The sequence below is a fragment of the Carya illinoinensis genome, chromosome 12 (genome assembly GCF_018687715.1).
Source record: "Carya illinoinensis cultivar Pawnee chromosome 12, C.illinoinensisPawnee_v1, whole genome shotgun sequence".
Classification (NCBI taxonomy): domain Eukaryota; kingdom Viridiplantae; phylum Streptophyta; class Magnoliopsida; order Fagales; family Juglandaceae; genus Carya; species Carya illinoinensis.
This window is the reverse complement of record NC_056763.1, coordinates 17,305,050-17,316,193: the sequence shown is the minus strand read 5'-3', so window position 1 is coordinate 17,316,193 and position 11,144 is coordinate 17,305,050. Positions and strand designations below refer to the sequence as shown.

Here is an 11,144-nt window from a genome sequence, read left to right as displayed (position 1 = left end):
TATATTAAAAAAGTGAAGCAACTAATCACATTAATAGAATATATAAAATTAATTATATATAAAATTTTTATTTTTAAATAGTCTATTATTTAGAAATTAAAAAAAACAAAATTGAAAAAATTATAAACAATATTACTTTATTATAGTGAAATAATGCCACATAATTATGGTTTCTTTGGAAGATTGAGATTAATTATTATTACTAATTTCATCGTGAGAATGAAATGATATTCTAATTGTATTACTAAATATTAATTATTAAAGGACTATGAAAAAAAAAAGTATTAATTATTACGTTCCAAAGCTATTAAATTAAATTATTAAGCGAGAATTAGTGGGGGGAATGAATTGCATTCCTTTCAATCGCTTTCGAAGTATCAAAGGGGGCCCTCCATTTGGCCCCTTCCCGAGATTCCTCCCGAACAGGCCGCACGTGATCATCAGCATCTAAATTCCCAAAAACCCCTTCCCCCATCTTAATGATTGAAGTCGTTTGACATGCATGGCCGAATGCACCGACAGAGGGTATTACCGACATTTAGTATAACGATAATGAAATAGTTGGTAATCGGGAAGTGATGTTGCCAAGGTCCAGCTGGTGCGTGCTAGTTATATACTTCCAATTCAAGTTACGTCGTCGTTTTCATTGTCTAGGCTTTTTCTGTTGGTCTATTCAAAGTGTGGTACTTCCATCTCATTCAAGTATTCAACCACCGTATATTTATTACAAATTAATGATTATATGACTAAAAATTCTATTCATTAATCTCATACGTCATATATTATATTTTTATTTTTATTTTTTTTATCAAATATATGATATATAAATGATGAACAGAAAAATTTAATTAATTTAAAAATAATAAAATCAAAAAAAGTAAAAAAAATACATTAAAAAAAGTGAAATTTATTATTAAAAAAATAATTTTTTTTATATAAATCTTAAATTTATTTACTTTTCTAAAATAGATTGCACGAGAGTTGCATATTTTTTAAAAAATAAAGTCTAACTAATAATTATGTTAAAACTCTTTGCTTTATAATTATTTTTATAAATTATCTGATAAAACTCCTTGATTTTTGCTTTATTTAACATCAAAATTATTAAATAATTAATATACTTCACGAAAAGAAGATGTGAACAAATTCTTGTAGACTGACTGACATCCCCTGTTTTACAGAGAAACTGTACCTGCGGCTGCGACAGAGAGAGATAGAATAGAGATTTGTTAATAATTTCTCTCTGCTCATTTGCAAGCCTCCCTTTACATAGAATTTGTGTTCGTGTTTTTATATCTTTATCTGCTCGGCTGCTCGGACACACCTCTCAAACCATTTCGGCAGTCTGCTTTGCTGCAAAAAATCACTTTTCTTTTCCAGTTCATTGCTTTTAAAGCATCATTCCCCACTTTTCAGTGAACATTTTAGGTGTGGCCCTGTGGAATAGTAGATACAGGATTATTTACTTTCTGAAAGGCAGCGCGCGCTTGATTTTGGTTCAGAAAGATTGTGTTAAAAAAGGTGCTTTTCTTCGCCTTTCTTAGTCCGATATGATTTTTTTTCTTCAATTACTGTTTATTTTTGTAAGGCTTACTATTGTTTTCAACCCTATAGGTACACTATCATTTCACACTTCCATTTTGTTTTCTTATACCAGCTAAACATCTCTATTATCATCATCTTCTTTCTCTATATTATTGGCTTTCCATGTCGGTGGTTTAATCTTATGGGTCCTGATATTATTTGAGTATTTTGTTTCAGGATCCCAGGCTCATTTTAGTGGCTTTTTGCAGGATTTAAGATCTGGGTGTTCGTTAGATTCTGGTTTCATAGAGCTAGTCTATGGTAGCTTATGCTTGTAATTTCTGTTTCCTAGAGTCTTAGAGACGGTTATAAAACGAAGTTCTAGAAAGAGAGAGATCAATGACAGGAGGAGGTGCAAAAGCAGATGAGCTACTCCCACATCCACCAAAGGACCAGCTACCCCACGTTTCTTACTGCATCAAAAGCCCACCCCCATGGCGTGAGTATCTATTTCACTCTCACTCATCCAAAGTTCTTTTTTTTTAAGCTGACGTTTTAACTTGGATTCTGAATTGTTGTTTCGTTTTGGAAAAGAAAATTGATAGATTATTCATGGTTGGTCGTAGTTTCTAAATCTGATTCTTCTGAATCTATCTGGGTATATGTAAGGCATACTTTGTTCTAAGTTAATCTGATTTCGAATCCATTATCTCTGCGTTTAACTGTTCAAAAATATCTTTACCGAGTTCTCCCTTTTTCCTTAGCAGATACCCTCTTTTTGAAAAAAGTAAACCTCTATTCGTATTAAATAAACCTCATTCTTGTAAAGAAAAATTCTGATCATGTTAAAAAAAGAACTGCTTTTTTGCTGAAGTTATTCTTTTATTTATTTTTTACTGGGAAATATTGAGTGATTATTTTTGGGTGCTAATGCTGTACTGTTTCGGGAACTTGGGATTTGGCTTTCTGTCACTAGATTATATGCTGCGTTCCTAATTATGAGTTAGTTGCAGCCATTTTAGTTCCTTTTCTTTTTCTTCTAGTTTTGATTTTTCTTTTATGAACTTATCTCTAGTTTTTTCTTTTTCGCCTCTTCTTTTCTTTTGTTTTTCCTGGTTCTCTACAGTAGGCATTACACTGTTTATCTTAACGCAAGAATGCCTCTTTGACTCTTTCTGAGTATTTGGGTCCTAATCCTTGTCAGCCATTTTGATCTGCTTAAAATTTTTTTAATTCAAACACATTGTCACTGTTCAGAGATTGGGTTATTTTTTATTTCGTAAATTTTTTTTTATATTGCTTTCATTTGTAAACCATTAAACGCTGTTATGGGACATGATTCAGCTGAAGCCATCCTTCTTGGGTTTCAACATTATCTTGTAATGCTTGGCACGACCGTTCTCATACCCACTGCTCTGGTTCCTCAAATGGGAGGTGGAAATGTAAGCATCCAAGATACATTTGAAAAAAATGCTGCTTTTTATTATATGTGATACTTGCTTCAAGGTGTCACTGTTAATTTTTACGTGCTGTTATTGTAGGAGGAGAAGGCAAAGGTGATTCAAACCCTACTCTTTGTTGCTGGTTTGAATACGTTGCTGCAGTCATTGTTTGGGACTCGACTGCCTACGGTCATTGGAGGGTCATATACCTTTGTCCCGACCACAATCTCAATTATCCTTTCTGGGAGATTCTCCAATATCCCAGACCCTATAGAGGTTTTGTGATCTCAGACCATCCTATAATATATGGTGGCATTCGTATAATCTTTTGATTTTTTGGTTAATATGGTATACATGTTCAGTGCAAGTGTAGTACATAACTACTGTTTGGCTTTGGCATGTGATACTTCTGGTAATTATGTGGACGCATTCTCCTGTATACCTTCTATGTACTTTGGCTATTCCTATTTTCTTTTGTATTAATAAAAAAATTTTTACCTATAAAAAAATTGTTGCTGGAAATAATGTGCCTTCATTTTCCCTCAATCACTGCCAATAAGAAAATAGGATAGCAAACATTTTCCTATTCAAATCCATTTGGAAAAGTAAAGAGGAAGATGATTATCATGTATTCAAACAAACTAAATAGTGAACATGTTATTATAATCTATTTGGAAAAGGTAAAGAGGAAGATGAAAATTATGGTATAACTTATTGGTGTTTGCACCAGCGTGGTTGTAACTATGTCACCTTCTCCTCATGCTTATACAGAAATTTAAAAGGATAATGCGGGCAACCCAGGGTGCTCTGATTGTTGCTTCTACTCTTCAGATTGTCCTGGGCTTCAGTGGCCTGTGGCGCAATGTTGTAAGGTTGGTTCAGTGCCTACACAAATATTAAATGAAATAATCCTTAGGAAACTTGGGGCCTTATCCCTGTTGTTTATGAATTAACTGTCTGGATTCCGTTTACTCGTGCATCATACAAGATTATTGTGTAAAATGCAACCGGAAGTTATTTTCATTATTTGGTTTTTGATGGTTAATACTAATTTTAATTGAGAACTCTGATTCAGTTTGATTTCTGATAGAGATTTGTTAATCTCTTCAACTTCACATTTACTCACTCCAGCTTTTTCTCCAAATCTGCAATGAACCAAATAACTGAATATGCTGTTGTGACTTCTCATGCTACAATTTGAAAAATTATTTTGTTTGATTCATGCATTTTCCAGGTTCTTAAGTCCACTTTCGGCTGTTCCTTTGATAGCATTAGTCGGATTTGGGCTGTATGAGTTCGGCTTTCCTGGGGTAAGTCTTCTTTTGCTGTAATGAACCCTTGCCTATCTCTAGATCATGTTACTTTCGGATGCTGACTCTTGTTTTTATTCTCAAGGTTGCGAAATGTGTAGAGATTGGGCTGGTTGAGCTTGTTGTTTTAATTTTCATTTCACAGGTACTGGTCTTAAACATTTGACAGATTCAATTCTTATGGTCTTGAATTTATTATCTGTTTATCTATAGCATTTCTTTGAATTTTATCCTCAGAATCTTTTATAGCAACGCTTATCGTTAGGCTAATATTGTTATTCAATGCTTTTTTATGCAGTATATGCCCCATGTGCTGCATTCAGGAAGGAAATACTTTGCTCGTTTCGCAGTCATTGTTTCAGTGGTGATTGTTTGGATTTATGCTCACCTACTCACTGTAGGTGGGGCGTATAATGATGCAGCACCAAAAACACAAGTAAGCTGTCGTACCGATCGTGCTGGGCTTATAGACGGTGCTCCATGGTAAGCAAAGTTGTTTCATTAAAGAAATGCTCTTTTCAGAATTTTTATCTGATATCTGTCGGTCCGATTATCTCCACAAAATACAACGCCTTGATATTTGGCTCTATTTGATTGTTAAATTTGTAGCAGTCCATGCAAAACCCTTTTCATCATCTTTAATTTGTAATTCAAGCTGATCGTGGTTCTTCATCCTTTATTTTCACAACTTCTTGTTCATTCTATAAAATATGCACCAAATCCTTCAATTTGTGTATGTCAATTGTTACTTTCCAGTGTAAAGGTGCTGTAGAATATGCGGGTTGAGGTAATTAATGATTCTTTGATTAGTGAACTGAAGCTAAAGTTCAGGCATTTAGTTAAATGGACTATAAGGAGAAATTCTTTATTTTTTATTTTTTCAAAAATATTTGTTTTGGCTGGGCCCGCCGCCCGGGGGGGGGGGGGGGTGTGATATTTGAGTTTCCACTTGAGTTGTCCAAAATGGTTGCCGCCTCAATTCAAATGAGGAGCAATACTTTGAAAACTTTGCATTGTGAGGTGGGATTTTTTTTAAATTATTTGTCAGAATTACTTTGAGCAATTTTTGCCTTTAACTTCCCAACCCTGGTTAGTTTAGAAGGATTCCTACAAACCAAGCCATTGGTATGAGTAGTTTTAGTTGTGTTATCATCTTTAAGTTTTATTGCATTGTACAAAAGCTATTGTAATGAACTATAACCTGGCATGCATGTGGTATTTTTGTAATTATAGATTGATTTCAACCTCTGGATAATTCACCTACTATGTTAATGTATCTACCAAGATAAATTAGTTCCTCTGCTTGATTCTGGACATGGGTGAAAGAGAAGTGTTTGGAATTTGGTTTGCAGGATACGAGTTCCATATCCCTTTCAATGGGGAACTCCTTCATTTGATGCTGGTGAAGCCTTTGCCATGATGATGGCTTCTTTTGTTGCTCTTGTAGAGGTGTGCTTTCTTTCTATGCGTCTTCTTTGGAATGATTCAAACCAAGTAACAAAATTTATTACCATCATTGCTGTTGTTATTGCCGTAATTTCTCCTGCACTTCAAATTTATTATGTACTCTTGCTCCCATGTCTTGTGCTTTCATTTGAAGTCCCTTAATATGCTGTTAATGACTAGATATTCCTTATCAGTACTGATCCATGATATCTTTGAAGTGAATGTCAACAGTTTAACCCTATCTCAAACATTATGACGGTCTCATAGTCAGAATCAAACGTTCTTATTCGTAGCTAATATTTCATTATCTGAACACTGATCTCTCTAATGATGATGTTATTGTTAGTTTGTCTCCTGAAGTTTACTCATTTCTCATGTATTTCTGATGATTTGAGCAGTCCACTGGTGCTTTCATTGCGGTATCAAGGTATGCAAGTGCAACTCCACCGCCACCTTCCATTCTTAGCCGTGGAGTCGGTTGGCAGGTAATTAGAAAGGCGTCTCTCATATTTTAGTCAAATTCACCTGACAATGCAATAGGAGGTTCTAGCTGTCTTTTCATGTGTTATGGTGTGGATAAATTCCATATTTCTCTTGTTGTATGCATCGTTGCACGAAAATATACTAATTAGAGGAACTTGTTTAAAACACTGGATTATTACTCCCACTGTAGCCTGAGACTTCAGCACGCGTTAGAAATCTGAAACCTCACCCCACCAAAGAAAAACAGAATAAAAAAGAGTGCGGGCTATTCCTGATTCAAGCAGAACCACGGATGTTAAAGCAGATGAGGAAGAAATGGAATCAAAATTCTCCATTGATGGAACAATTTATAAACATTTATGTGAATAAAAAGAACAGAAACAGGAAATTGCTTCATAAGTGTGTATGAGGTGCTTCCCCTTGATCTACCGTATGGTCCTACCTGTGTTTAAAACTCAGGCTTGTCCATGTTTATCAAGGTTACCATCCTCTCAGCCTGATCTGTTTAAACCTTTAACAATAAATATGAAAACTTGCAAGAAAAAGGTTTAGAACTTGAAATCATAAGAAAACGTAAAAAAAATATTGAGAGGATTATTATAATTACTCTGTCCGTATCTGGGTTGGTTTCTGAAGGCTATTATTAATTCTGGGACTTGACCATATGGGTTTTTTTTCCATGATACTTCTAAAAATCAAATATTTATATGCTAGAATAGCATTTGCAAATTTCTTGGTGTTTAGATTCAAGATAAAAGTATGTTCTTATTGTGCATTAATTATTTTTGCTCACAGGGCATTGGCATCCTGTTGTCTGGGTTGTTTGGAACTGCGAATGGATCCTCAGTATCTGTGTAAGACCCGTAATAGGGGAATTCTGTGCTGTATGACTGTTCTATTCCAATTAAGTGAAAACAAGATCTGAGGACTTTATCTGGCTTATCTACAGTGAGAATGCTGGTCTTTTGGCCTTGACTCGTGTTGGCAGTCGAAGGGTAATACAAATATCTGCTGGATTTATGATTTTCTTTTCCATTCTTGGTAAGTTGTTGATGCTTGAGATGTGATAAATTGTATGAAAATTGAATAATTATTACCAATCAGCCTTTCTTTCCAAAAATTTGGTTTCTGTTAATCAATCGACTTTCATCATTGTACAGGGAAATTTGGAGCAGTCTTTGCTTCAATCCCAGCACCCATAATTGCTGCCTTGTACTGCGTTTTCTTTGCTTATGTGGGTATGTCTCCCTGATTAAACATGTTAACCAAGTAGAGGTGTGAATGCTTGATTTATCATGTTCATTTTTAGTTATGCTTATGGTGCATGCTCAGGTTCGGTGGGCCTTAGTTTTCTTCAGTTCTGCAACCTAAACAGTTTCAGAACTAAGTTCATCTTGGGCTTCTCCATCTTCATGGGCTTGTCGGTGCCGCAGTACTTCAACGAGTACACAGCAATCAATGGTTATGGTCCGGTCCACACAAGTGGAAGATGGGTATGAATGACATGTCAACCCTGAATCTATCCTGATCTAGTAAGCTTTTCTTAAAATCATTTCATGGTAGTTTCTGAGCTCCACTGACAAATTATCATTCTTTTCTTGGCAGTTTAACGATATTGTGAATGTCCCTTTCTCATCCGAAGCTTTCGTTGCGGCTTGCTTGGCATTTTTCCTGGACAACACACTGCATAAGAGGGACAGTGCAATCAGGAAAGACAGAGGTAAACATTGGTGGGACAGGTTCCGATCATACAAGGGGGATATAAGGAGTGAGGAATTCTATTCCCTGCCCTTCAATCTGAACAAGTATTTCCCATCTGTTTGATCCCGGTATCCCTAAATTATAAGAAGATTAACCATAAATTACTCCCTTCGAAGGTTCTCAAAAACTTTGATCTTGTTATAAATTATGGTCATCTCTATTACTTGTGAATCTTATTATATGCTACAGCGGTATAAGAGAGTTTCTTTATAGAAGGCCTTTTGAACATTTTTGTTCTCTGTCGGAAATCCAATATCATGATCGGAACTGAACTAGAGGATGGAAACTGACCCCTCCACCCCTCAGTTTGGCATAACCGTGCAACAGTTCCGTAGCTTGGGATGCTGGCCGGATCAAACCATGAGGGCAAATCTTGACCTCTATTGTTGTGGTCCGGCAGGCATCGACCTCCAACGAAAGGAGGAAGAGACAAATGAATGAAGGGTGAAAATGCATTTACGTTAAAAGCAATTAAACATAAACAAACAAATATAGAAGGGTGAAATTGCAAGGTAGAACTAAACCATAAAGTTAGGTGGCCGGTGTAGAGCACGCTTGGATGTGAAAATCCTGAACTTTGCTTGCAAAAGAAACGGGCAAATATATGGTTTGACAGTCCTTTTAACCCTGGTGGGTGCTGGCAGAGTTACGTGCTCTTTTTCGCCTGCCTGTTCCAGCCATGGCTGTAGCACATGTAACCACGAAAGCAGGAGGGAAGCAGGCAGCGGCAGAAAATAAAAAGAGAATTTGCTAGTGGAAAAACTTCTATTTATCATCCTTTCATCCTCCTCCTCGACTTAACATCAAATAAGTTTTCAGATTTAGTTTGAAAACACGAAACCTTCAGAACTCTATGACTCAGCACCCACTTATTTTTCGTGAAAAGTCGCAAGTTCTGAACCTGCCTTCATGTCTATACCTTATTCTTATCGAAACTTGCATAATCTGGATTAAGATTGTTAGAGGGGGATTGGGGTGGTTGAAAATATACAGCACCTTTTGGACCAGAGAAATGGGACATGAATCAACTTCATTTCAAGTGAAAAGGATTATATCCATTTGACATAGAACACAAGATAGGTGTCCCTTTAATTGATTGGTCACAATATCAACTTCACATTAATAATTAATTGGTCACTTTTACTTAATTAGGGGTCAAACGTCGGTATCGTCATAATTGATATGAATTGCGACCAGACACCTTCCTTGGCTTACCAGTTACGAGTTAAAGTCTGATCCATTTGATGATAAAGGGAATTGTTAGGAGTAAAAGGAGCGTTTATGTGCTTGGAATAACCAAGGTGATGGATAACCATTTTAAGAAATTTCTTTGGCAACTAAAACATATATGTGGAAGGATATTTTCAATTTCATTTTGAATGGATGACATATATTTTATCAATCTAAAACATCTCATACTTTGTGCTACATAAACTCTCAACTCATACACAGGAATTTGATCACCCTGCCTTTATAATTGTCACTTCCCACTCAAAGAAGGGTGGCCCTTATATGGGCCATTGGCTAGAAAATATAATATTTTGGCTTCAATTCAAAGAGGCTTTAGTGTTTGAATCAACTAAAGCATTTGGGCGTGTTTGAATGTTGAGTTAATTTGAGTTAAGCTTAGTTCTTTATGAATACTAATGAGTTGAGATGGTGGATTGAGTTCTGTATGACCCATTTAAGATGAGTTTGGATGTATTTAGATGTTAAGATAAGTTTAGTACTATTAATAAGAAGTTGAAAAATGTATGTGGACCCATCAATGATTGTAAAGTTGTTATAATGATTGAATAATTAATTTATTAAATCCTTTATTAATAAATAACATAAATGAAACATAAATTCCGTAATGCATGTAAAAAAATTACAACAAAATAATAAAAAAAAAATTCTAAGCGCTATAAATACAAAGTTTTCTTACTCTAAATTTATAAAAATAAAATAATATAATTATTAATAAAATTACAACAGTATCATGCCCACATTTTATTCTATTATTTATTTATGTATTATTTAATTAGTAGAAGTAATTTTTTTTTAAGTCACCAGCAAATTGAGCCTCCCCCGATTCAACTTGGAGATATTTGTCACCTGCTCAAGCGGGCTCTCAATCGCTCGAAATGCATCATGGGCATGCTAATTGGGGAGAGGGAGAGAGAGAGAGAGAGAGAGAGAGAGAGAGAGTTAGTAGATCTCACGAAATTACTTTTTGAAGAGAAATAGAGAGAGAAAGTCATGCTTTTTCTTTTTGTTTTGTCATGGGTCCTACGAAGTCTTAAGTTGAAATGGTCTGAATCAAGTTGCTACATACAGTCGCCAAATATAGTCGACGTGCAGTCGATTGTACAGAATGAATAAAAAAAATTATAAATTTTTTTTTTTTTATATTCAGGGGGACTTACATGAATTATAAAAAGTTATAAAAATAATTTTTTTTTTCATATAGGTTCTGTATTAATTTTTTTTTACAGCCGACTGCACGCCGACTGCATCTGGCGACTGCAAAAAGTATTTCTCTTAAATATTAGATGAAGTCTAAAATTGAGCTGAGCTCCTACAAAGTTTTAAGTTGAAATGGTCTAAGTCAAGACTCGTGTGTTTGGATATTAGATGAAGTCTAAAATTATGCTTAGTTGAGATGTTTCTAACATCCAAACTAGTCCTCTACTGATAATATCTCCAGTCATCTTTGTATACCTGTTTTGAATAAACATAACATGAAAGCATGGCTTGAACTAAATAAATCCGCACATGTCATGTATGCAATATGTATTTACTTTGTTTTAGAAGAACGCCATTTTGTTACCAGTATTGGGTTATTGAATTCAAGAAGCTTGAGAAGTGGCATAGAATGAGTTGATTAGAGTAGTTGCAAGTAGGGCTGAAAGTCGAACGGTCCGGACCGGAAAAACCGACCGGACCGGTCATTTTTGGACCGGACTGGACCGAACCGAATGAGTCCGGTCTGGTCCCGGTCCAATTTTTAAGGGACCGAAGGTATTCGGTCCGGTGGTTTTTCACCCCAGACCGGACCGGACCGGACTGAATGGATTAAAAAAAATTATTATTTATATAATAGTTGTATATAATTAATTATATAATTATATATGGTATAAAAAAATATTAATAGTCTAATATAGATTGTAGTTATACTTATACTAATATAGTTATA

At 35.2% G+C, this 11,144-nt stretch overlaps 1 protein-coding gene across 4 annotated transcripts; it reads left to right on the top strand.

Moving 5' to 3' along the window:
• The first annotated feature begins 1,154 nt into the window (after window positions 1-1,154).
• Window positions 1,155-8,194, top strand: LOC122289825 (nucleobase-ascorbate transporter 6-like). 4 transcript variants are annotated; one of them, XM_043097144.1, is made up of 15 exons: window positions 1,155-1,521; window positions 1,877-2,023; window positions 2,869-2,966; window positions 3,066-3,242; window positions 3,738-3,838; window positions 4,201-4,276; window positions 4,362-4,421; window positions 4,575-4,759; window positions 5,629-5,725; window positions 6,121-6,207; window positions 7,001-7,059; window positions 7,155-7,246; window positions 7,366-7,443; window positions 7,538-7,698; window positions 7,811-8,194. In XM_043097144.1, exons 2-15 carry the CDS (start codon window positions 1,924-1,926, stop codon window positions 8,027-8,029), a joined length of 1,590 nt encoding a protein of 529 aa, XP_042953078.1. In that variant the 5' UTR covers window positions 1,155-1,521; window positions 1,877-1,923; the 3' UTR covers window positions 8,030-8,194. The 4 variants fall into 4 exon arrangements, with proteins under 4 accessions (XP_042953078.1, XP_042953081.1, XP_042953077.1 ...); XM_043097147.1 differs by having other exon boundaries at window positions 1,794-2,023; XM_043097143.1 differs by having other exon boundaries at window positions 1,762-2,023.
• Window positions 8,195-11,144: the final 2,950 nt, after the last annotated feature.

Coding starts and splice junctions, on each gene's coding strand:
- LOC122289825 (XM_043097144.1), top strand. CDS start 1,924: ATGACAGGAGGAGGTGCAAAAGCAGATGAGCTACTCCCACATCCACCA. Junction 2,967..3,065: donor CTCAAATGGGAGGTGGAAAT/GTAAGCATCCAA, acceptor CTGTTATTGTAG/GAGGAGAAGGCAAAGGTGAT. Junction 4,277..4,361: donor ATGAGTTCGGCTTTCCTGGG/GTAAGTCTTCTT, acceptor TTTATTCTCAAG/GTTGCGAAATGTGTAGAGAT.